The sequence below is a fragment of the Cavia porcellus genome, unplaced genomic scaffold (genome assembly GCF_034190915.1).
Source record: "Cavia porcellus strain 051 isolate PalLab524CR breed Dunkin Hartley unplaced genomic scaffold, mCavPor4.1 scaffold_28, whole genome shotgun sequence".
Taxonomy (NCBI): Eukaryota; Metazoa; Chordata; class Mammalia; order Rodentia; family Caviidae; genus Cavia; species Cavia porcellus.
Genome location: NW_026947511.1, coordinates 20007785 through 20035563, shown reverse-complemented (window position 1 = coordinate 20035563; position 27779 = coordinate 20007785). Strand labels below are relative to the sequence as shown.

Genomic DNA, 27779 nt, shown 5'->3' with positions numbered 1-27779 from the left:
TTACAGACAGTCATAGAAAATGAGCCTCTTGGTCTTTTTCCTTTGTGAAGATAATCAGATAGCAGAAATAGAACAAACTTTCTATAAAAGACAAAACAACACAGAAATGCATTAAATAAGTGACACAAAACATACATGTGGAGTGTCAATGTGATTAACTTTGGATTCCAAATTGGAGTTTAGCAGAGCACACTTCCAGCTGTATCTTCAGTGGCTCGTGGAGGAATGGCCTTGACATCTGTCTGGTCCCTCTTTCCTTCCCTCTCTGGTGTTCTTCCATCGCTCTGTTTCCTGAATGCCGTAAACTAAGCAGTGTTGCTTTCCCATGTCCTTGTGCTATGATGGTGCTTCCTTGGAGCCCGCTGACTAGGAACTGAATCTCGTGAAACTGTAAGCCAAATTACATGCCTGCTCCAAATTGCAGGTGTCAGCTATCGGGTCTTAGCAATGGAAAGCTGGCTAATGCAGTGCATTCACAATATTTATGAAAAGTCTTTAGAATAATTGACTGAATCTAGGAGTCTCACTTCTTAACCATGTGACTTTTTGAAAACTATTTGAGCTTCACCTTACATACTTTGTAAAACAAAGATTCCATACCTGTCTCAAAGGATTTTGGTATAGACTCACCAGATAATTTATGTAAATCCTGGCATATACTTGTTCTTCAATATATATTGATGAATTAGTAGATAAAATAATGTTACCTAATATAGTGTTTAGCACATATTAAATGCTAGCTATTAAAAACATCTTTTGTTATAGTATTTATTTTTGTATTAAAGAAGGTTGAAATAGTCTTTGTCCTTTGTAACCTAATGCCAGGATAAACCTTTACAACTTTGCTCACAGATAGAGTTAATTAAGACATGTGAGTTTGCACCGTCACAATTCTGTATAAGGGAATAAATAAAAGTAAATAAAACTTTCACTAACATTTTGAATGTTTTGCTTCAAAGTGTTTTGAGAGAGGCTGAAAATTCACATTTAGAGCCATCAAATGCTTAAGGAAAAGTTTTACACTTAACTTTGCAGTGGAATTTTAGACACACACTTTTGGCAGTGAGAAATAAATATAGTTGTATAGGTTGAGAAATGGCTGGGAAAAACTCAAGAACAGGAGTCAACCAATGTGTTTCCTCTAATGTGGAATGAGAATGAGTAGTTGGAACATCCTTATGAAAAGAGTAGACAACCTGAAGGCTTCTCACATAAGTGTCTACCTGAGAGGTAGCTTGATAAATGTGTTGGGGGAGGCATTTGTATTTACAGTACGACTGTTCCTGATTTGCTGAACCAAAGGTCTTCTATCAGCTAATGCCATCAAGAAGCTTGTTTTCTTATAATTCACTCAAGCCCTGAGGTGTTTTAGTGAAAGTAGTGAATGAGAAAAAGGCAAGGTTAGTGACAAGTATAAAAACTACAACTCGTGAATATAGGTTGTAAAACAGACATTGTACTTGTTACTTTATATGAGTTCTTTAGTTGTCACTATAACTTCATATGGTAGGTAAAAATCTAACAAAATTCCTTTTATTGATAACTTCTGTAATGAGAAAACCTGAATTATTGTCTAGAGATCAGCAAACCGCAGCCCATGGGCCAAACACAAGCTCTGCCTATTTTTGTAAATAAAGTTTTATTGGAACATGGCTATATTGGAACATGGCTATATCCATTATGCATTGTTTATGAATGCTTTCAAGCTGCAAAAGTAGAGCTGAAGAATGACAATGACTAGCCTCCAAAATGGCACATATTTCCTATCTAACTCTTTAAAGACAAAGGTCGTCACCTGAATTATTAGTTTACTATCCATTGCCCTGACACTTTGGGCAAATCACTGTAATTATTAACTCATATTAATTGTATGGGTTATGAGATTATCTGTGACATTTCTACACACATATATTCACACTTTATTTGAATTCATCCTCCAAGGTACCCTCTTAGGCCAGATGCTTTCAAGACTATTGTTAGCTAGATAATAGAAGTAATGATGCCCTCTTTGTTTATCCCACTGAGTTGTAAGCTTTTGCGTATAAAAATTGTGTGGAATCTTAAAAGGAGTTTACCATGTAGTATCATAGGCTCAATGTGTCACATGTAACTGATTCTTTCCCTTTTTGTTAATTGAGTAGGTGTAATTGTGTGAATTCCCCCATGGTTTATTTGTCCATAGATTCGTTAATGACATCTGAGTGATTTCCAGCTTTTTATTTTTATGAGTACAGCTGATATAAGCATTCTTATATAAGTCCTTTTGGATTGAGTTTCTTATCTCTTGTGCAAACTTCTAGAGTGGAATTGCTAGGTTATAATGTAGATATTTGCAGTATTTTGTATAAAAATGTCTGCTGTTTTCTTTTTCCCCGAAGTGATTATACAACTCACACCCTCCATTAACAATGTATTGGAGTTGGGTTTGTTTTATACCTTGCCAACACTTATTAGTCTTTTTTTTTTTTTTTTTTTTTTGTAGATGGTGGTAGTGTCTCATGATGGATTTAATTAGCTTTTCTTTGATGGCTAGTAATGATGAGCAGCTTTTTATATACTCACCATTTGTGCCTGTTAAAGTTCTGTGTTTATTTTTAACTGAGTTGTTTATCCTGTCTTTTACTTCCTGGAGTTATTTTCATTTGCTTTACACTGATCTTGTCAGATCTTTAGGAATATTTTCTCTTAGCAGCGGCCTATTCACTTTAATTTTATTTTTTATTGCCAAATTATAGTGGTTTATATTTATGGGTACAAATTGATTTTTAATACAATGTAGAATGATTAAGTGAAGTTAATTAATGAATTCCTTAGAGCATATACTTAGCATTTATTGTGATCAGAACATTTGATTCTCAGTAAGATTTAAATGTACAGTACTCGGTTATTACCTATATTCACCATTCTGTGCAGTTCATCTCAAAAAAGAATGAAAAGAAAATATCAAATATATTCCTCCTGAGATAGTGTACCCTTTCACTATTGTCATCCTATTTCTTTGTGCTTCTGGCCTCTGTCTTTCCACTCTTGGTGAGAACACGAGGTATTTTTCTGTTTGGTTTATTCCACTTAGATTGATGATATCCAATTTCATTCATGTTGTTGCAAATGATAGAATTATTTATTTTTTAAAGACTGAGTAATACTCATGTGTATGCATACGGTTTTAATTGGTATTTCTCCAGTGATTATTGATACTGAGCACTTCTTCATGCATGTGATAGCTACTTATTTTCCACTTTTGAGAAGTGTCTATTGAGCTTTCTTGATCATTTCTTTATACAGTTATTTTCTTTTTTTCTCTAGAGTTGAGGTGCTTGTATATTTTGGATATTAATCCCTTAGTGGACTTTGAAGAGAAGCTTTAAATTTTGATGAAGACTAATATTGTTGAGCTTCTTTTTTAAAGTTTTTTTTTCTTGTATCTGTTTTATAAAATATTTCCTATGCTCATGTTGTCATTGTACTTTCCTATGTTTTCTTCTAATTGGTTTATAGCTTTAGTGTCTAATCTAGGTATATGATTCCTTTTGAATTACTTGATGTATATTGTAAAGTTGGGGTTAAGGTTACTTTTATCCTTACTGGTATTCTGCTTTACGTGATTTGTTCAAAAGACTTTCATTATTGAATTACTTTGCTGTTGTTGAAAGTAAACTGATGAAATAAATATAGGTCTATTTCTGTACTACTATTGTTTTTGTCTAACTTAATCCCAGTACCATACTATCTTGATTATTGTGTCTATATAGTTAGTTTAACAGGTTAAGTTCAGATAGTACAAACCTTCCAACTCTGTTATTATTTTCAGAATACTTTGGGATATTCTACAATTTTTACATTCCTAGACAAATTTTATGAGCTTATTTTTTATTTAAAAAAATCTTGTGGACTTATGATTGACTTAGCATTAGATCTGTAGATCTGAAGAAAATCTGTACTTTGTTTGGTGCTCATGTATACTAAGCATATGCTGTAGCCCCCAGCCCTGGCATTTTAATAATGTTGGCTCTTCCAATCCATGAATATGATTTATATCTTAACCTATGGCTCCTTTAATTTCTCTCAATAATTATTATAGTTTTCTATGTGAATGATTTACATGTCTTTCATTAAATTTATTCCTAAGTATGTTGTGGTTGTTGATGGTTTCAAAAATGAGATTGCATATCCTACCAACAATTTGGAAGACTCCTGAGAACACCCTTTATGATCAGGTCTCGTGGCTGCAAAGTGTAATTAAAGAAACTCCTTGACTCCGGTTACCAGAATGTTAGATTCCCACTTACCCAATCAGACAGCAAGATTTCTCTTTTAATATCTTTAGGAGGAACAGAACAAGAGAGTTTCTTCCTAGAAGCAAATCTGTTCTGTATTTTACTGCTGCAAAGATTTTAAGAATCCATAAGTGTGATACAATTGCAAGGAATGACTGCCTGGCAAGAGCAAGGTCCTGAGTTCAGTTCCGAGTACCAAAAAATTGCATGGAAATGTGGATATAAATGCATACACATGAGTAAATACATGTGAAAATTGGTGGAATCTGAATAAGGTCCAGAGACCATACCCAAGTCAATTTCCTGATTTTGATATGAACTGAAACATTTGTAAAATGTTACCTGTGAAAGAAACTGGATGGAGGATTCACTCTGCATTATATTTAAATACTTTTTAAAAGTTTTTTAAAATTTATAGGAAAATAGGATTTTAAAAAATGTATTTTCAAATATGTTGCATGTAGTGTAAAATGCAGATGATTTTTATGTATTGATCTTTGTCCTGAAGCCAAATAAATTTATTTGTCAGGTCTAGAAAATTGTTTTATAATTTTTTAGGGTTTTATATGTTTGAGAAATACCACCTATGAAATTAGTCAGTTTATTCTTTCTTTCCAATTTTTATGACTTTCTTTTCTTTGCCGTATTACACTGATTAAGAACTCTTAAGTATTGCTGAATAAAACTATTAAGAGTGGTATACTACCTTGTTTTCAATCATTTTTTTCCTCAATCTTTTTAAGATGAAAAGTATTCAATGTCACCACTTTCATAGGATCTTCATTAACATTTCTTATCAAACAGGAAATTTCAAATTTATTTCTTCCTAACTTGGTGGTTTTATTTCATTCCATTTTAATATCACAAGTGTTCACTTCTGTGGAATGATCTGTATTTATTGAAATTATTTTATGTATTTTCCTGTTTTATTCTATCAGTGTGATGTATTATCTTGATTGGCTTATAAATTTTAAGCCATATTTGTATTCTTGAAGAAATCCTCACTAAATTGTTAAATTTAATTTTGCTAATGCAGTATTTTACAAGACAGTTTTGTATCTCTTGGTGTGAGAGATCATTCTGGGACGTGTATATTTGTAATTTCTTTGTTGGTTTTATTTTATGGGCCTAATAAAACAAGTTGACAATTTTCTTTACTTTGTTGAAGATTTGACTGTGATTTATGTTGTTTTTCCCCAAAATGTTTGTTAGAACTCACTAGTAAAGTCATATGAATGTGATGCTTCTCCTGTGGGATCCTTTTGTAATAAAAAATTTTAATTTTGTTTTAAAAAATTTCAGATTTTCCTTTTTATCATGTGTCAATTTTGATAAGATGCAATTTTTGAATATATTTATTTTATCTAAATTTTTGCTTTACTGACAAAAAGTTGGTCATAACATTTACTTATCTTTTAACATCTATAGAGTTTCTAGTAATACTTCCTCTTTAACTTGGTGCTTAAGATGATAATTATTTATCTGTAGTTGGCCCTGGCTGGGATTAGCACAGCAGTTCTTATGGTTCAGGTGGACTCACCTGGGAGCCTTTGGTTAGCTCCTGGTTTGCTGGGTGGCTTTGTGTCTGGAGCTTGGTTAGCTAATGTCTGGGGCCCTGGGGATGATGGGCCATGTGTTTGTCACATCACCAGGCTTGCTCATGTAGTGGGTTGGCAGTACTCCTAGAGAAAATGGGAGTGTGCAAATGCTCTTGAGGGTTAAGCTTGCGTCTAGCCCAAAATTAATTTTTTCATATTCTGTTGCCCAAAGTAAGTCACAAAAAAATCCAGATTTGAAGCATGGAAGAATAGACTACCAATAATTCCAAATGAATGCAAATATAGAATAATGTTTTTAGTTCCCCTTTCTAAGGTATATTATTATAAACAGACCGTTATGAATTTAACAACTTTGTGTAATTTGTCTGACTTTAATGAATGTTGTGGTACAGCAATCTTTATAGATCTTTGCTATGGTTATAAATCTTGCCTGAATATAAAGTTTCATTAGGGTCTCATAAAAAGTTTTCCCTCACTAATATTTAAAACATTTTATAAAAAAATTTATAAAACATTAAATATTTTGTTTATTCACACAACTCCAAATCAGTGAAGGCTATCTTGAGGTTTATATTGTAACTACATGGTCCACGATACCTGAAGATTTCAGAGTGAGATACCAAAAAACGTTATCATGAAGTATTTAAGCTTGAAAATAGTTTGGAACTTAAGTAATTCACAGCTTGGAACTTAAATAATTTACAACATTTTGACAAATCATAAGTAAAATGAAAAATAAGCAAGAAGAAGTCTGGGACACAGAAAACATAAGTCTGATTGGAGTTTGGAAGTGTAGTATAGTGACAGACCACTGATCTAGAATGACTAAGGCCCTGGTTTCAATCCCCAGAATTACAAAGATATTGAAATATAGTTTAATTCCACAATTCTTAAACAATACATTTCAGTTTAGTCATTAAGTTGTTTTCACTTTTTCATAAATCTGTCTTCAGAAATTTATCCTAATTTTCTTATGCGTATGTGAATTCATCTGTTGATGTGGCCATTTATAGCATTATTTTTCTTCTAGCAAAATTGGAGGCGATGTATATGTCTAGCAGAAGAGAGACGTTTGTTAAAGATATGTCATATTTATTGTGTAGAAGTACAGGCATTTAAAACCCAATGGGAGAATGTTTAATGACTTACATGGGTGCTCATTTTGTTTACATGTGTGATGTATTTTTAAAGCAGATTGTAGAAGCGCTAACATGATTCTGGTAACATTTAAATACATATAAGCATAAAAGGAGGTTGGAAAATGTACAGAATGGTAATAGTGATCACTTCTGAATGGTGGTGGTATTATTTTTTTTTAAATTTTTCTTCCTGTTGAAATTTTCTACTTACCTTGTGTTTCATGAATGGCAGTTCTGTATATCCACTTGTGTGTTTTACTGAAGCAAGAACTTTTAACATGAGATCTGCCCTCTTAACAAGTTAAGTGTACAGCATAGTGTCACTGGTGCAGTGTTGTGCAGCCGCTCCCCCAAGCATACCCATATTGTTTGCCTAGAGCTTTATGTGCATCATTAGTAAGTCCCCATTTCTTCCTCTTCTGGTGCCAGGCAACCACTATTCTGCTCTTTGTTCTTTGAAGTTGATTTTTTTAGGTACTTCAGACAATGGAGTCATGCACTATCTTTCACTTATCATAATACCCTTAGGATATTTACTTTCCTGATTTTTAAATTGATGATTGGAAATTTTTACTGTGACTACTACGTGGAAGGCTTTATCTTTTTTTTTTTTTCTTACAGCCCACACAGGTTATTTCTTTCTTTGTACACTTAACATAAGAATTCTCATGCTGAGCGGAGCCTGGTGGCCATGCCTGAAATCTTAGCACTCAGGAGGCTGAGGCAGGAGGATTGTTGCAAGTTTGAGACTGGCCTGGGCTACAAAGTGAGCTCAAGATAGATAGATAGATAGATAGATAGATAGATAGAGAAAAAGAACTCTCATGCTTTTTTTTTTTTTACCTATAAAGTCAACTAAAACTTAAAGTGATCACCTCATTGGTTTGGTTGCTACTGTAATGGCACTTGGCATCACAAAATGCAGTAGATACTTTAGAATTTTAATTTTTGCAGTTTGCATGTACAAGTACTAGTAGAGGAGGGAGTAATTATTTTCTGACAAGCATGATGTTTTTATTGCTAAGAAACCACAATTATAAGAAGAATCAGTATTTTTAGTCATGTCTCATAACTAATATTCATAGGACCTCAAGTCTTTAAAAAATGGAGTTGACTGGAAAATTATTGTTAAAAACAGATACAGTGTTACATTTGTGTTCCACTGAGCTTGTGTTGCTGGTGTAATTGACGAATTCATTGACACAGGAACATCTGTCACATGCCTGTAGTAAAGTGGTGTTAGTATTCAGTAAGTCTTAGTATTCTCACTGATAGAGCCTTTTACTAAATCTTAAAAGTTTAGTATCATGGCTACCAAAAAAAAATCACTATATAGGGATTTGGATGTATATTTCATTTCCTGGAACTAAATTGTGGGAGCCACCATCCAGATGTGTTTGCTATGCCATGCAGTCTGTGATGCTCAGGCATATCAACAAGTGGGTACTGAAGCTTTCTGGAGTCAAAATAGAATCTGATTTAAATTAGATACATTCTGGAGAGAATCTTCCAAGTAGAGCAAAGTGTTGGGACATCACCACCTGTGCAGATCAGGCCACAATGTTACATTTTCATTGATTGGTTTTATTTGTTTTGCTATGGTTACTGATAGCTGGGAGTGCAGATTTGAGTGTGTGCTTCCTCAAGTGGAAGGAGGTCCTGGGGCAGCTTGAGTACACCCAAGTGTCTGCAGCAGCCGTGATTCAGGCAGCTTTTTCCCTGTCTGCACCTGCTCCCTAGGAACTGGACCAAGACTCCCAAAGAGCTCTCAGATGGCCCCAATTTTGTATCCCTGCCAATCTGCACTAGAATTTAATAACAACCTTGAGGAGAAACTTGGTCCTTTCCTCATTGCTAATCCCTAAAACCATCTGGCCTTTCCCTTCCTCTGAATACCAATTGGGTGCATGTGTGGAGGGCAGAGGGAGCATGGCGTGGAACAAGGCAGCAAACCTAGGTTGCATTTCCTAAAGGACATCCCCTCTTGCTTTCAGGGCGAGTTAGAGTTGCTTTTAGCTCAGAGACGTAAGTTTGTTCACTCGTCAGCTTCCACATCAGTAACGAGTGAATGGACAAAGAAATGTTAGAAATTTGCACCAAACCTTAATTATTGACACACTTTCACTTTAGTTCTTTTTAAAAACCAATGCCAAAAGAAGCATTTAACTCTGTAGCTATAGTTCTTATTTTTAAGAAAATGGTGTATATATATATTTTTTTTCTTTAGTTTTTCACAAGGTGAAGCATGCTATCACATATATAAGAGATGCTTCATAAATATTTATTCCCATGCCTTATTCTACCAGGTAATTGAAGCAACAACAGTAGAAAACGTAAAATATAATAGTGAATTACAAATAAAACATAGAGCATCAGAATTTTCTGTATCTTGTCCTCACTTCAGGTATTTGTTAAATGAGTAAATTAAAAAATTTCATCTGGCCAGGTGTGGTGGTGCCTGCCTGTAATCCTAGCACTTGGGAGGCTGAAGTAGGAGAATCATCACAAGTATAAGATCAGCCTGGGCTACATAGTGATTTCAAGGCCAATCTGAATTGCATTGTGAGACCCTGTCTCAAAAAAAAAAAAAATCTGTAAGTATATGGTTTAGAAAATGTATATAGCAATGTGTCTTTCTACAAATTTAACAATTTTCATGTTCAAATCCATGTGATAGATTTCGTGGATAATATATGAATATATATGCACATCAGTTGTGCATATATATATGCACGCATTTGTGTATATGAATGCAGGTATACACATACACATGTATGTTCAAGTGTGCATTCCAAGCATTGGTTTTGATCCTGCTGTCCATTCACTGCTTCTCAGAAGCCTTCCAAATGGTGCCCCAGACCTTGAGATGTCATAGAACAGGGTTCAGCAGCCTGGCCTGTGGGGAAATGACAGCCTTATATTTAGCCAGCATGCCAGCTAAGATTGGTATTTGTGTTTACAAATGGTTAGGAACAAATTCAAAAAATATTAGTGACACATGAAATGTAAATTTGCTGAAATCGTTGAGTTTTATTGGATCACAGCTACTTTCTGATTTGCATATTGACTACTTTTGCTCTAAAACAGCAAAATCCAGCAGGTGCCAACAAAGACCACCTGGTCTACAAAGCTTCAAATATTTCCTAACTGACCCTTTACAGAAATGTTTGCTGCCTCTTATACTGGAGAATATAAAAATAATTGTAGTGTGAAACCCACCTGAATCAAACAGTACTTCACGGTACTTGAAAAGCTTTTGCCCCCTCCCCTTTTTGTAGAGAAATTGGAGAGAAAATGAGAAAATTATTGTCAGCTTCTATCTTTTTTTTAATAAAAGGACTCATAACTTTTTTTTTCTAAACATTTGTCCCAAACAGGATGTCTTCAATATTCAAACTTTACGTATGGGATTATATTCTCACATAATATAATAGAGCAAGTACAAAGTTGTAAAATTGTGGAATATGTAATATGAAGCTTACTCTAATTTTCAGTATGTTTACTGAAGCATCATGGAAAAGAAAACCTATTAAGACTTCCCAAGTAAGACAGGAGAAAGAAGGAGAATCCCAATCCACTTGGGGACCCAAGTGCCAGCCCGAGGCACACTCTGCCCTGCATTTATGTGTACTGGGTTTTCTTTCTGTATTGCTCATGTTGTTTTATAGACATTAGTTATTGAACATACTAGTGAGATACAGAAGCAGCAGGCATCATTTTCACTCTACAGAAGGATGAGGCTATAAACTCTGCATGTAGCTCTTTCTATGATAGTCAGTGCTAAACCCAAGAAAAGATAATTATTTTCTTTTTGTCAGACATAAATCTTGTCAGAGTTGTTACATTCTGTAATATGATAGAGAAATATTATTCAGTTTTAGTGTGAAGTCTGACCGATTGCTTTCACAGTATTTGTATAGTGTTTAGTTGTTAATCTATCCTTGGCCACTGTCAGATGGCCATAAATTGATTAATTAAATTAAATATTGCTTTCTCTGTCACTCCATCTCTTCTATGTAGAGTCAGCAAATGATCCCCTGAATTATATGCTAATAGGTTTGTTAATCTTTAAATCCCATGTCCTTCCTCCTTTTGCCATTTAGCTACCTCATAAGAGAAATATTTTGAAAGTGAATTTCCTTTCCTTGTATATTTTGATCAGAATATAACAAGAAAAGAACACATACATCGATCATTATATCTTCATTGTAATTGTATTTTAGTATCACAAAATATGTATGCTGAGAGATAAACTTCAGAATTCCTTCATTCAACAGATAGGGATCCAGAAACTAAAAAAAAGACTTCTCCAAGGTCTCAGTAGGACTTAATATAACAAAGTTGAATGAGAGCTACTTTGGTTACTTGTGTTATCTTCTCTTCAAGCCACTTAGCTGATTGTTAAACACAGGAGAACAAGAGTTCAGTGAAAAAAAATGAAATGAGATGATTCCACAAAGTATGCAGGAAAATGCATCCCATTACTCAGTGGACATATTCCACAATCTTTTGGGAACTGTTGTTAAACTGTAAGTTAATAAAAGATGATAGACACAATAACTACCCATATGATTTAGAAGATAGACCATACAAAATCATCATCAGTTGTTTGTCCTCAGTAATAAGTGTATCAGAATTGAACACAGTGGCTGGGGATTTAGCTCAGTGGCATAAGCACCTGCTTTGCAAGGAGGCAGTCGTGAGTTCGATCCCCCATACCGATAAAAATTTAAAAATTTAAAACAAATAATAATTTAAAAAAAGAATTGAACACACTACTTGAGAAATCATTCAGAGTTCACAGTCAAATCACTTTCTTGATTTAGAGGGTGATTTTTGGAGAATTAGTACCCAAATAGAATAGGATACTTAATTTCATTGGCTCTCCCCTATCTTGATTTCTTTTTCTGGGAATTATAAACATTCAAATATGCAAATAGTATATAAACATTTGTTCCACATTCAGCCACTTACAACTCAATCATATAGTATTTTTCCTAAATCTTACTACTATCTGAAATTGTATGTTCATTTATTTGGTTATATCCCATACAAAAGCATTATTCCCAGTCACGATGTTTTTCTTCTGTTCCATTTGCCCCTAGCCCTGCTTCCACAGCACTTCTGTGTGCACTGTCATTGGTTTACTTGCTTTTCTTGCCCATTGATTCTTGCAAACAGGACGCAAGACTTTCACATACGTGACTCAGCAGCCCACGCCAGGGATCAGCAGACTGAAAGAGTATGCATGTTTCTTTCAGCAAAGTGCCTGAGAACATATAGCAGTTTTGAGCTTCATTTCTTTATATCGAAAGTGTAATGATGGACCGCTAAGTGTCCTGTGATGACACTTTTGAGAAATATCTGCCTTAAGGAAGACAATTTCTGGCAAATTGGGCTCTCTTTCATTAATGTGTACTCATTATATAGACTAGTACTGACAAGTAAAAGTAGAGTATCAGCCAAACGTATTATTTCACATTTCTAATAGCCACATTTACACTCAAAAAATGAAATTAATACATTTTATTTAACTGGATGCTTCCAGTGTATTAGCAGTTCAACATAAATCAAATTATTACATCAACATAAAATCTGATATTGAATTTATATTTTGATTTGGATATTAAATTTTTATTTGAAACATTTTATCTATATTGTATTTCACAAATACAATAAAGAAGGGTTTACATAGTTGAATTGTTCCAAACACATTCAAATATATTCTAGCATATGAATTGTCTGCTTTAAATTAAAAATTTTAAAAATAAAATTCAGTTATCTAATCACACTGCTCACGTTTCAGGCTCAGTACCCTCTGTGACTATGAGCTATGTTTTTGACCAATGTAGATTATAATCTTCTATTAGACCTTTCCAAGATACCCTCCTTTCCTTCCAAACACCAGTGCCTTCTGTCACTTATGAGTGATCTGGAATAGTGAGGATGTCTTCTAAGTCACCTGTTCCTGCTTCTTCCACCTACAGAACAGGAACCCAGAAAGGACATGGCATACCCCCTCTGTTAGGTGTGCACACCACATCCAGTGGCCGCTTTGTGTTCCGTGTTGTGCCAGGCACTGCCAGTCTACTTTGTGTCAGGCAGAAACCAGGAATATGGCTGCAGGGCCTTCCATGGACTATAAAGAACCTCTTCCTCTCTCCGGCTACTGTGGGAGTAATGCAGGAACTTCAGATGAGCCATCTCCATGTGTTTGCCCCCATCTGCCCAAGTGAGGTCACCAAAGCAGCTGGCGAGCTGGAGACCAGCTGGCTTTTTCTGTCCCGTGCTGAGATGAGGCCAGTTAGTTGGATGGACAGCGCACTCTGGGGAAGGAGGGCAGGCCAAATGCTAAGACAGATGGTTCCAAGGCCTGTGATCTGGAGGTACCACTCCCTGCTACACATGGGGACTATTATTCTTCAGGGGTATCCAGCCATACACACCCCTTTTTAAGGAATTATGTCTCTTCTGAAAACAAAGAATAATATGTGACCATGAGTTCAGAAATTCCCAAAGTATTTTCTTGTCATAAAGCCACTTTCTTGTTCCCCCGCATTGCTCAGAACTTGCTAATGTCTCTTAGTGTCATCTCTCTCCAGGATACCAGAATGAAGGAAATGACAATAGATCCATTTTCCTGAGTGAAGGAGAACTATTTTGACTCTCTCTTATGGTGAGCTGAGCCACGTCTGAGAAAGCTGAAGTGGGTGTAGCATGAAATTGTTTTCATTCCATCTAAACATATACTTTCCTTGTTGTTCAGGACCCAGAGTCAGTCTGGAGAGGGGCCTCCTGGCAGTAGTAGAAACATTCCTCTTTTTAGATTTTTTTTTTCTTGCTTTCTACCCTCTGTTATTCTGTATACTCCTTGTCTCCCCATTGTCCACATCACTATGGAATACTCTTTCAAATTGTACAGCTATTGTAACTTCAGAATCTCCAAGTGGCAGTGTCATCTCCATAGAAATTACGTATTTGTTTGTTTGCATGTCAGCTCAGTTCAACAATGTGGAGACAATACAAGAAGTCAAGTCAACTTCAGCAAGTTACCAATTGTTTGAAATAATATTCAAAATTTATCTTGAAAATTATGTAAAATTTGAGAAGAAAAAGAAAATTCCTTGGTTATGTTACTGAACTGATCTGGTTTTATTTCCAATGGAGTGTTTAGTCACACTTATTGGATTCTTGGATTAGATACTTGGAGTATAAACATAATTTATTTTCCAAATTAAGAAGTGATTTTTACTTTTATTGATGTAAAAATAAATTTTATCACATGGTCCAATGCATGCCCAGAAAGTTCTCCTGGTGAAACTCCTTAGCTCAAATAAGTCAAGAAATATGGAGGACAAAATAATGAAGAAAGTTTTAATAGAAGAAATCAATTGTTAACATAACTTTTAGTGACAGTGGTACAAGCAAGGAAAAGACTGGACTACAGAGGTGGGCGAAGTTGAAAAGGAGGCGTGGAGGGACCCCAGTTTACCCACGCGGCTACACTTTTAACCTTCTTCACCTGTCTTTTTGAACGACTTACTCAAAGAAAGTCTTCCTGGGCTAGTGAAGTTTAAAAGCTTATACTTATCCTGTATTTTGAAAAGATGTTTAGAAATTCTTGTACTTGGGGTTTTTATGAAACAAAAACAGTTTTCTTCTCTTGAAAAAATTAGCTAAATATTATTGTTATTTATCTCTAAGTGGATTTGATCTTTAGTCATCCCCATCCTGTGCATTCGGAGGAGGAAGTTGAACTAGACACAGGTGACCATCAAACTGGCTGAGCCATGTGTCTGTCTGTACCCTGTCCTTCTTACTGTCAGGGACCCACCAAAGTCTCAGACACTTAGACCAGCTTCACCAGCCTAACAGGTTTATGCTGAAGATTCACACTAGTTCTATAATGGGAATAGCTCTTGGCACTTAAGTGCAAAAGTTTGAAACTCTAGTCTGGGAAAATGACTTTTTAAAGTTTTTTTTAAAAATATTTCCATTTCAGTTATTATAACAGAATTGCCATTTTGGTTTGAGTTAGAAGGAGTTAGCATTTGTAGCTTTCTTGTGTTGCACTTTGTGTTGACAGTAAGTACCCAGAAGCCTGGGATTTTCTGTCCGGGTGTGTGCTGGGTTAGGAGGAAAAGACTGAGCCTTTGGTAATACAGAGTCAAAGCTTATTACCCACAGGGCTGCCCTCCTTGATTGAGTGCTTTTTAGAGTTCTTCTAGTTTAGAAATGGAGGACAAAAACTCATGTGTCCTGTAAGAAAGAGAACCTAAACAAGCTATGCTTTAGAAACTATTTTTGATGGGATGATCATTTACTGATAATGGAAAACCTCAGCTAACCCAAAATTCACATTATGGTGGTAAAGGTAATAATGCATCCTCTACTTCTGAAATTTTTAGGAAAACAATTCTTTTAGAAAGGCAGAGTTTGAAAAATATCTGTCTTGTTTTCCTGATTCCCAACTCGACTTTTGCTTATGACAAACAATGAATAGTAAGGTGCTTTGCCAGTTTATGATGATTAACCTTGATCAAGGCTACTCATAAATGCAATAGATTTTACAGTAACATTAGTGTCTATAAAAGAAGGAAAGAAAGAGGTCTACAAGCCAAGGGAAGCCAGCTGATGTTTTAGTACACTGTTCTCTTAAACTTGCAGAAAATAAATTGTATGAATGTTCCTCAAAAGTATAAAATGATTTATACTGGAAAGAAACACAGAAAAATTTTAATTTTTATACTTTTCTCTGCTCCACCTATTATATAATAAAAAGTCCTACAGAATCATTAGTTTTTATTATGAATCCAAATGTGGTTTTTCTGCCTTTGGATCTGAATTACATTTAATTCTCCACCTCCCTCCCCCACTTTGGTCAGATAGATGATTTCACAGCAATGGTGAAACTTTCTGGAGCTCTTCGTGAAGGTAGCATCTGTGGAAAGCAGTGGTCTGAGCAGTGGTGCACGTAGCAGACCCTCAGTACCCACGTGACCAGAGTGGTTTTCATGTGGCTCTCAGAAACGTGTATTTGATGTAGGCCTAGAAGTCCATGGTTCTTGAATCTTTTCCATCTCATTTCCTGTCACTACCTGGCAGAGACTCGAAAAAGCACTTTACAAGGGAAGGAGGGGAAAGATCATTGATTTTCAAATCAGAGACATAGCGGGTAGAAGTTGCTGGTAGAAATTTGTGCTTGGTGTTTCTGATGAAGCAGATGACCAACACTGGCGAAGCCCAAAAGCGCATCCTCTCAGGAGGCACCACACTTGAGCTCTGACCTGTCTGTATCTTCTAGTCAGTCCTACAGAGCCACTGGCAAGGAGCAAGGTCAGATTCTTTAGTCTTTGAAGTCCAAATATTGAATCTTTTCAGTAGAGGAGCATCATTTTTACTCTCCTGATTTTCTCAGTGAAATTAGAATTTCTTATGTCAGGCCTTATGTTTTAGGCCCGACCTAATATTTCAGTAGTTTCTTGCTAAACTGTCTTTGTGAGTACTGTGTGTGTGTGTGTGTGTGTGTGTGTGTGTGTGTGTGTGTAAATGAGTTCCACTTATTAGATTTCTTCCAGTGCGTGCATCCTCACAGAAGACGCCCGGCAGGCCCTGATCATTGCTGCTGCTTCACTTCACATAATGAATATTCAGAGGCTGCAGTCATTGAGGACTCAGGTGGCAGAAATAGTAAGGTGATTGAAGCAAACCCTCGCGTGAAAGCTGGATCTGCATTTCAGTACCTCAGAAACACTGCTGACTGCACAGCCTTCCCCACCCCTGACCCTTGGACCACACGAGAGGACCGTCCTGGGGAACCTCCCATGAATCAGGCATCTGTTCCGTACACCAACATGCTCACGGCTTTCTGTGTGATGTGCTGTAATCAGCGTGTTGTTTTTAAATGACAACAAGCCCTTCTGTAGTCCTCTCCACAAAACGCATTGGGGCTGATAACTCCGCATAAAGGGTGCACTGTTGAGACCGGCAATGCATGCATTGTTTTCCTCATAATGCAGTCAGCCTCTCCATAGGCAAATTTAGCGTATTTTTTGAAGTCTTATTTTATATATTTTGTCACCATCAGCAGTTGAACTAAAGTAGGAACTGCTCCATTCTACGATGGGTTAAATTGTGCTCTGAGCAGATCTAGTGGTGATGCATAAATTGCAGCCCTTTCTCTTTTTTTGATGGATTCTAAAATAGTTTTTCAGAATTAGTGCTGGATTTTTGCTTCTGCATATGTGGTGACTCTTGATTTCTTCGCTTCGGAGCAGCATCCTATGCAGCATTCCCCCTTCTGAGGAATCACTTAGACACTTCCAGCTGGTGGCAGGGGATACAGCCATAATACAGCTTCCTCTGTCCCAGCTGTCTGCACTACGGTTAATGCATTACGATGGCTGCACTCCTATATGGAGGTTCAGGTAAAGGAAGGTGCAGGATGAAGTCTGGACCCCGCTGTTCTGGTTTTTAAAAGCTTAAACTTCTCCAGCATCTTTGCCTTTTGAATGTCTTCCTGCTTCTAGTCCGAGGCTTCTCTCCAGTGAGTGGAATGCTGCTGTACGCCTGATTAAAGGTGCCTGAGGAGATCACCTTTTACAAGGAAGCCCTGCGTGCCTGACAGGATCTTTTTCAATGCATTATGGCTCATGCAGCCTCACAGTTAAAGAAAAACAGGGATTTAGAAATCAATGCTGAAGAAGAGACCGAGAAAAAAAGGAAACACCGCAAACGGTCCCGGGATCGGAAGAAAAAGGTACTATGTATGCCAGAGCATAGATCTTGCCTGGATTCTTTTTGTTTTAATCTCCTGGCATCTGTGTGGAGCTTGAAGGGCTCTTTTTCACATGCTGTGTAGAGTCTAAATTGGGTGTGTAAATGGGAACTAGAGATAAAGCCCAGGGCTAGAGCATGGCCACAGGCTGGGCTCTGCCAGGGAAGGTTCCTCCTGGGGGGCTAATGCAGGGCTCTGCAGAAGCCATGCCTCACTTTCCATGGCTTCAGATACGTTTCCATGACACAGAAAGGTGTTGCCAGGGGGTTAAAAGTAGTTTCTTGCCAGTCTGGTCAAGGTTAAATATACTGCGGTGACTTAGGTTGGAAGGAGAGGCCAGAGAGCTGGCCGTTGTACTTCTTAGAGATCTGGCCCATGGAAAAGGAGCTTTTATGCTGGAACTGTGTCACATGTGTTTCTCAGGCAGATATGTGACCTTAAAGATGTGGCAGAGAAGTCATTTCCTGCTTTGTCGTCTTTTTTCCCTTTAGTGTTTCTTTTTAGGTAGGTTGGACAATGGAAATAAGCTACTAGAAATAACTTTCTGTTGTTAAATATAGCTAAAATCATAAGAGGTTTGTTTTTGCTAGCTGGATGAGTGATTATCTTAAATGCAGGAATTTATGTGACATGATCATGACCTGCAACCTTCAAGCACTGGTTGCTTGAGATCAAAGAGAGGGCTTGGATGATCCCCCACTGATAACCAAATGCATGGGGAACACAGGGATGTATCCTAGGTTGGAGGTAGTTTTTTGTAGCCAGAAAGTACTTAGTGTTTGTGGCTTTGCCCTTTAAATATAACTCCTGGAGACTGGTTGTTAAGTGAGGCCCAAGCACTTTCCCTCCATGGCAGTGAATAAAAATTGACTAAAACTCTGTGATCTGAATATGGAAATCAAATCATAAAGCATTTTTATGTGTCTTTGTGAGAATCCCCAAGGGAAAAATAGTGTTAATTTTCTCTGAGCACTGAGGCATGTGCCTTTTAAATAACATGCAGATATCCTCTACTGCACACTCCTCTCTTCAGGAGTGACTGTGGATATTTTGGGTACCTTTGCCATTTTCCTTTGAGTGAGAATCTACAGGAGAAGCTTCTGTGCCTTTTGTGGTGGAGTAGATTTTATGAGGCCAAATTTGGAGGGTCCCAGTTGTGTTTGCTGCATGATGTTAAATGTAGATTGTTCCCACTTTGATATTCTTGTAAATAAACTTCTTGAATATATTTTCTTAAGAGTGCAAACAGAGTATGGACTTCTGTGCAGGCACATCTCAAAGCCTTGTACAATGCGGTTGTCATGAGATAGCTGTATTTTACTAGATTCTGGTCCAATTTACTGGATTGGTCTGTGGGAAGGTCACTATTGATTGCCCCCTCTTTTCTCTTCCTCCACTCAAGCCCACACACACCATTATAAATGGACTTCTGAGAGACATGCAGAAAGGGACGTGTATTTATGTGGCGATACCGTGTCATCATTCAGGCTGACACTGTACATAAGGGTTGTCAGCCTCACCAAACTCCTGTGCAGTAGTCTCCTGTGCGCTAGTGCCTGACCTGCTGCCTTGCTGCCTGAGTCCCCATTTGACTTGGAAGCAAAATAGGGAAGAGGTGCGGTAAGGGAGGCTGCGGGACTTACTGAGCTGAAGCAAATGCTTTGTTATGAGTACAACAGAGTCTACCCAGTGTAAATCTCTTAGCAACTGGAGGGGACATGGAGAAATATCAGTATCGCGATTGTAACTGTGCAGGCAGATTTGGATGTGGTGTTCTCGGGACACTGTCAGAGTAGATCCAAAGAGTGGTTCTTGGATAGTATGTACTCTCTCTTGCTCTCGTAGCAGAGTATAAGAGATATATTCCCTGACAAAGGTACAGTATATATTGGAGAAAAACAATGTCCATAATCACATGATTACATGGACTGTGCTCAGTGTACAAAGTTCAGATTCAGTCATTTTGAAGATGTTCCTTCAGTGGTACAGCACATATTTATACTCTATAAAATGAATTATTTTGACTGTTGGAGTTTCCTTTTTTTCCCAAGATCATAATTAATGCCTGTGAGCTACTTTATTTTGTATTGTAGACCTCATATCAATAGAGAAAAGACTTAAATATTATTTTTAGATAATTATGGGATAGTTACTCTTGTTTATATGTGGAAATACCCCTTGAGATCTTTTAATTACATAAAAGTAATAGTACTGTCATAAAATAGAAAAGCTTAGGAAATAGCTAAACTACTATTATCTATTATTAGATAAAAGAATATCTGTTTCTTTAAAATAATTGTCTATGGCAATCCTGTAATTCAAGCTTGAACAAACCCAAAATGAACATATGTTGATTGTATCTATATGATATGGCGTCATATAGCATGGAATATCCTACAAATTATAATCAAGTTATAGTACATATGTAGACTTAACACTGGATTCATATTTCATTGAATCATTTTTCCTTTTGATGGTATTGAGCTATATCCCCAGCCCTTTTTTTTGAAAATCTAATTTTATGTATGTATACATCAAATTTATTTATTTTTATGTATACATGCATTTATTTTTAATTTTATGTATATATACATAAAATTATTTATTTTTGTGACTACCAGAGATGAAATTCAGGAATTGTGCTTGGCAGGCAGGTGCTATATCACTAAGCTGTATTCCCAGCCACCATATCTTTTTATTTTTTAATTTATTTATTTACCTGTTTATTTATTTATTTTTGGTACCGGAGATCAAACTCATGACCTCGCACTTGCCATGCAGGCACTTACGCCACTGAATTAAATCCCTGGCCCCTACTGTATCTCTTTAAAAATGGCATCTCACTAAGTTGCCCAGCCAAGAGTTGAATTTGTAATCCTCTGTCTCAACCTCCCAAGTGCTGAGATTGCAGGTGTGCACCACTGCACCCAGCTTCATCTGTTTTTAATCACAAAAGTTACACATTTGGTTTATTTTGAACATGTTAGTATGAATATGTAATTACCAGTCAAAAAATATAGAAAACTTCTAGGAATTTATAATTAGTTGAATTTTAATAAAGATCTATTTTATTCTTGACACAACCTAAATTGCACTAAGAAAAAAAATTCCCACTTGTTAAAAGAAAAGCATCTAGGTAGATTAAACTGTGTGTGTGTGTGTGTGTGTGTGTGTGTGTGTGTGTGTGCGCACACTGAGACCTAAAAACCTCAGGGTCATCCGTTTGCATACTAAGCAAACTACACTGAGCTATATCTCCAAAGGTCTTAGTCTTGTCTCTCCAATATTTTTGGCCTCATAGGAAAAATTTAAAAGTTTTAATGAGTGTCTAGTTTAAAACTGCATGGCACTGCATGTACAATGTTTGTTATACTTTCCTTCTGTTCTTCCCTACTTTCTTTTCTCTTCACAATCCTTTCCTGATGGGCAGCATGGCCGAGTGCCTTTGGGTGGGTTGACAGTCGGCCCCTGTCCTAACAGCATTCAGGGTAGAACTTTTTGTATCCTCTGCCCCAGCAGGATTCCTGGCACACCCTACCACACACATATGAAAGTTTGGAGGGGAAAATGTCCTTTTTGGGGTACAGGCTGCAGTTCCTCTAGTTGCTAATAGCTTCTGGTGCCAGGTTACCTGCATTTGTTCCTCTCCTTTATGAGCTGTAGAAACCATTTCAATAGTGGGGCATGTCAGAAGAATTGACCCTAATGAATCCAATAAGTGGGATTTTAAAATGTGAATATATGTTCAGTACATTTACTGTTTCTTGTCAAAAAATAACTTTAAGGTAACCTAAGGAAATTTATATTCTAAAAGGAACCATTATGGGGTTCCCGTATATGTATATGCATATGTACATATATATATAAAATGCTAGATACTAGGCTACAGTGATTAACTAGTTCCATGATTAAGAATATTTGTGATTATTGATGTCAAACTCATAACCAGTGGCAGGACATTGTTTCCTTCTTGTGTTCATCCGCAGACATTTACTGAGTGACTTTCATGAATCAGGCATTGCATCAAATATTGGAGACAAAGCTAAACAGATTATAGCTCCCAAAAGAGGTCGAGAGAAACACTAGAACACTGCTAACCACCCTACGCCAGGGGTGAAAAGGCAAAGCTAAGGGAAAGTCTCTCAGTTGACTGGAATGGGCTCCTAGACGGGTCCACGAAAGCAGAGCCTTGTAGAGGAATTGGAGATGGATGAGAATAACAGACAGGAATTCCGTGCCCAAAGTGATGGGAGTAGGAGAGCCCACGTGTGAAAAGTGTTTTAGACGCCTAGTGTACAGCAGGGAAAGCTAGCACAAGCACGGGTGAAGCCCTTGCGTGCCCTCTCTCCTTGTGTGAGGAGGCCTGCGCTAGTGTGGGAGGCACAGTGGACTGGGGCTCGTGTTGTGGTTTGGAGCCATCCTCACCCATCCGTGTTGCAGTCAGCAGGAAGGAGAGCAGTCAGGAAGCTCTGATGGTGATCCAGGCGTGAGATGCTGAGAGCCTGAACGGGGGCTGGGGGGTCTCAGCCCCTGGGGAAGGGGGTGTAGCATACAAAAGATATTTAAGGGAAGACTCAGTAGAACTTGGCAAGGGATTGTAGGTAGGAAGTGAGAAACAGGGATCTTTTTCTAGGGAAGCTGCCAGGTTTTTGGCTTGAAGAAGAAGAGGAAGAATCACATTTCCTAAATTCATGTCTTTTTTCCCAGGACATTTATTGACCATTTCTTATACACCAAATAGAGTTTTACATTGTTTTGTAGATGGAAGCTCATTTAAGCTTCACAATAACCTTACTGATATTTTCATTCCCATTTTACAGAGGAAGAAACCGAGGCATGAACCTTTAAGTTGGTTGTACCACAGGAGTCATTGGTAGATATGGGATTCCTAGTTGGGTAGTCTCTCCAGCTTGTGTGTTAACCACACATAGGTAGTATATGGAATTGCTAGTTTCATAGCTATACATTATGTGAAAGTAGGCTCATTTCATAAAATCTTGTCAATGATAGTCCATTACTCAGAATCTCTATCTTTAATAAGCGTGTCTTAAGTAAATCAGGATTGTACTGTTTTACCCTCTTTGTTTTTTAAGATAAATAGTTTTGAAGATATAAATAAAAATTACCAACACCGGGGCTTCAAATCTTTAAACACACAATGATGTAATGAAAACCCAACAGTAGCTAGGTACATACTAGTATGTCAGGCAGGGTGAAAAGAGAGTCCCACGGATTATCAATTTCTTTTTCTCTCTGTCTTTTCTCTATATTATGGGTATTATTTTCATCTACATTTTCCCTAGATAAAATCAAGATTTGAAATAATTTTGCCTGATGTCCTACAACTAATAAATAGACTAGGCTTAAACTTGGGTAATATATTTAAAGTCTACATTTAACCCTGAGTTTATTGTCATGAAACATCTCATAAGCCTCTTAAGTTTGAGAAAAAGACTCAAGATGACATGAAGGGGTAGTGGAATCTTTTGCTGTAGGAACTTGGTGCTTCCTGGGATGTGACAGCTTCCTTCATAGGAACCTAAGGGGTAAGGTACCAAGCAGGGAAGGTTTTCTGTAGCAACAGCTGCACTTTGGCAGTTAACAAACTATGTCAGTCCCTTTGAAACAAAGGGAACCTGCTTCATTTCCTGCTCAATTTGGACTTCAAATCAATTAAGTGTTTCCATGTGTGGCTCGCTCAGGAGTTGCTTTAAGCCACAAGTGTTATCATAATTATTTCTTGTAACCAAAATGGCCTATGTTGGGGGATAGATGCATGAACAGGCAGTACTGTGTAATGAATAAGAGTTAGCAAGTGTTAACCAAAGCTCACGTTTAGTCTGCAGAGTAAGATTTTCTGAGGACAGATACTGGTGCTATCACTTGGCTGTGTGACCTTGGGGAAGTGATTTAACCTCCCGGTACCTCAGCCCTTTACTAGCAAAGGGGGACTAAGAGATTTTGATGGTTTGGTTTTAGAACAGGACTTGGCACGAAATAAGTGTTGGTGGTGGTTGTCCTTTTTGTTGTTCAGAATGAACAGTCAAATAAACAGAAGAATACATGGGTTATTTTAATCTCAAATCTTCGGGGATCATGCCAGCAAATCCCAGCAGGTGAGCTCCATAAGTGGATGCCTGGCTTAAGCTTATGTCCATTCTTCCACACTTGGAGGGGGTGGGAAGAAAAGGTCCAGCCTCACTCACGAAGAGGTGGCAAAGCTTTGTCCTTGCAAGGATGCTCTTAAATGAAATCTGTCAGCTGACTGATTTTTTTACGTTCTTTATTACTATCATGGTACATAATTTTCTTGATAAATCTTTTTCTCAATTTTTATTAACACTTTCTTGCTCTTGACCAACTGTCATTATGAGCACTGCAAGATTATGCTAGGAATAAATTATATACATATTAGCGTGTGAATATTTTAAAATTTCTAAGTAGTTTTGGCACTTCTGGTACTGTAGTTACTGATAACTATTTATTATTCTGCAGCCCCATAATGTCTGTCTTCTGGTTTTCCTTTAGCAAGAAGATATATTTCTCTCTCTGTTTTGTTTTATTGAGTCTCATTATAGAAAAATGGTAGCTTTTTGTATATCTACTCAGAGAACAAGAGGATTTGGTGGAAAGTTATTTTCTTTTCAGATTATTCAAAAGGTATGCATTAATTGTATCAAATTTTCCTGCATCTATTCATTTAATAAAAATTTGGTGTGCACTTACATTTTGCCAGTCACTGTATGGATACTGGTAATACCTCGGAGGGACCGGTCTACGTGCTTTCTTTTAGATTCTGTGTATACTGCTCTGCAAAGATAGGGTAAAGGACAAAGTTTTTTGTTTTTGTTTTTGGTGCATCTCATGTATGAAGAGAATTTGGGGTCAGTGTTATTTGAATTTGTCAACACTGTAATCACATAGTGTTACCCACATGTGGGCAAGTGTTATCCAAAGTTTAGCTTTCTTATGTAATTTGCCTCAAGTTATGCAAGTAGTTAGATTTGAAACCAAAATTGTCCTCGTGGTTCGCAGCCCCTTGTTTGGCTGTTGAAACCTTTGTTTGTATATGTGTGCAAGATAGATAACTATACTACTAAACTCTGTTAGTTCATCAAAAAGAACAATTTGTGCTGTCATTGTTTGATTGTTTGGTTATTTTTAATGCCTGGATCTTGTAAGCTGAACAGCTATTTCTAAGGTAACAATATGCAGTATATTAACTAGTGTTGATTTCTTGCTGTTTTTTTTTAAATTTTGTGTTATTTCTATCCTTTTTTTCTACTTTGCTTTTTTAAAATAAAAAAAAAAACCTCTATAGGAGAAGTTTTCTTAAGGAATTTTCTTATTACTGGCTGTCCAAGGTGAATTCTCATGTCAAGAGAAAAATAATCACTTGAGATATTGAAAGTTATTTCATAATTGTACTTTTATTAATTATTTAAACTTAACTGTAAAATCTAGAAGTTGTATAAGCTATTTTACTTGTGAATATACTTCTAAGTTTGAAATAATTTTAAGAGGAATTCAGTCACTAAAAAAAAAAACCTTTGGCTTGCCTGTATTGATTGATGTATAGGTTAAATATTAAAGGAGAATGTCTAAATACAATGTTATATATTTGGTTACATTATTCAAATTTTGTTCAAAAGAAATATATTATAGAAAAACAACATTTGAAAACAAGCAATCTCCTATAGTTTTGCCCAATTGGTGTTCTAGTCTTCACAAATTAGACAAGTTAAGAAGAACAAGATGGAAATTGAGTTTGAATCGTTAATACATGGGTCAGATTTTTCTGGTGCTTGTCCTGGTCACCCAGCATTGTGCTAGCCAGAGTGGCGTGAAGAGATAGAATGGTCCATCATTGTCTGCTGCAGGATCTGCTTTTAGGTCTCAATTTCAATTTAACTGGTTCTAGTATATTGTTTCTCAGTCATCATCAGCCCTCCGACTAATTAGGGTCATAGTCTTGATTCTGTGGAAATTCAGATGAAGCCCATTAGAACAGGTTAAATGGAGACCGCTGTTCATATCTTCCAGGTCTGTAGCCTGCTATTTGGCAGAACAAAATTCCCCTATTGCCATTATTAGAAGGGGAAGATATATGAGCTATATGATAAAAATTGAAAGGAAACTAGGCCATTGGAGGGGTGCAAGGAAGGAAGGGCAAGATTTTCTAGTACTGAAAGAGAAACTGAAACATCTGCAATCTACATGTAGATATGCCAAAATCTTGTGCTGGTAGTAATATGCACAGCATCATTTTATCCTAATGAAATAATACTTTGTCAGAAATCTACACAGTTAAAGAAGTGGTATGTAAACACAACACATTTTACTAGAGGGTTAAAGGAATTGGTATAATAGATACACAATAAATAAATGTGGAGAGTAGGGTAAATGTCTCAATTCGTGATAGTGGGCTAGATAAGAATTCATTTTGAAGCTGTTCCTAATTAACTATGTGTCTTTCTTTGGGTTCAGTGTCTACACGGATCAAACAGGGATATTAATTTTTTAGTGATGATGCTGTAAATAAATGCACCAGGTTCCCGGCATAAAGGGAACCCTAGCAAGGGTTTCTAGCTTCCTTGCCTGTGGCATTGGGCTCTCAAATAAAATAAATGTTGAAGTATTTATTAGGCAAAATGTACTCATTTGGGCTGAGTGAAAGGGTCTATAGTTTATGTATTGTGACCGTTGGAATCTCAAACCTTTTATACCTATTTTCTGAACCCACAGTAGTTCATTAGTGGTCCTCCTTCACAACCCTTCCCTTCCCCTGCTTTGCTGGATTGCTCTTTAAAGGACCTCTTAGCTCACACACAGCAAAGGACCTCACATTGACTAATTGGTCACCTTCCATAACTACTCAGAACTATCAGTGTGCTTCTATAACTCATTCACCTAAAACCAAAGGAAACACTGAGCCAGAAACCCAGATACCCTTCCTTAGACATTTCTTCATAGTCTCCATGTGATTTTTATTACCAAAAGAAAGACAGCACAGTAAATGTATGTGAAGAATTTACCTGTTCTTCTATTTACTGAGCACTCTTTTAGGTGCTCGATGTAGCCCATTGTAGTAAAGCCTCTCTCACATGGATATTCTTGTCCTTGTCTCTTGGATTAGGAAAGCTCTACCCTGAATGTTTTAACAAATTGTCCAGAGTCATATGCTTAGTAAATGCAGAGGTGGAATCACAGTCAGGTCAGCCTGGTTCCCAGCTTGGTGCTTTCCCCATCTCTCCACTCCTGGAGATGCTACCGAATTATCCCTGGGAGCACTGTTTTCAGAGTGGAGTGCTGGGCCCTGTGAAACGAATCATGCCTTCCTAGACCATGAAATGCCATAGTGGGCTTTTCCTGGTAGAAAATCTGTAGTAGAACCACACCTATGATTTATTTTTTTCTCCAAAATAATAGTAGAGAACGGGGCCTACTGAGTAAGAGGGTGACATTACTTGGTGAGATAAGTCGATGTTGAAATCACTTTCGTGTCTTGTGACGAGTGCAAATCCATCTTAACAGGGTCATAATCTTACTACTAGTAAAGAAGAATAAACAAAATATCTTACCCAATTTTTTTTATTGTGACGAAAAGTAGGTTTTTTTTTTTTAGTTGACCTTTTGGCATTTGAAATGACTCTATTCCCCCATGTTTGCCCAAACCTTCCTTTTCTGGCTTGTAATTTTTATGAGAAAACTGTGGAAGAAATTGACTTTTAAAATCTTAAGGCTCAAAAGCACAAATTTTGAAAATAAATGCAATTTGTAGATAGCTAAGAAATTAACACCAACATCCAAAAAGCTACTTCCCCTAAAAACAGAAAAATGATATATTGTTCCATCACCATAGAACTTGCCTCTTTTCTTATTATTAGCATAGACAAGTTGCCATAGGCCTTCTGGCCTTTGTCTTTACTCTAATAAGGACAATGAATGAAAAGTTTGATGTAGGAGACATGGCAAAAATGAGAGTTCTCAAAACTTTGATTATTCAAAATGAGACGTTTTTAGACTT

At 36.8% G+C, this 27779-nt stretch overlaps 1 protein-coding gene across 6 annotated transcripts in view; it reads left to right on the top strand.

Moving 5' to 3' along the window:
- Ank3 (ankyrin 3) overlaps positions 1-27779 on the top strand; it is a 635468-nt gene that overhangs the window by 295001 nt on the left and 312688 nt on the right. The window contains exon 1 of one of the 6 annotated variants that reach the window (XM_063239288.1): positions 16632-17734. The exons of 3 other annotated variants lie outside the window; for them this stretch is intronic. In XM_063239288.1, the coding sequence (XP_063095358.1) occupies positions 17621-17734 (114 nt within the window). In that variant the 5' untranslated portion in view covers positions 16632-17620. Of the gene's footprint in view, positions 1-16631; positions 17735-27779 lie in introns of those variants that run through there. 2 more of the 6 variants (XM_063239287.1, XM_063239290.1) reach the window with 2 other exon arrangements.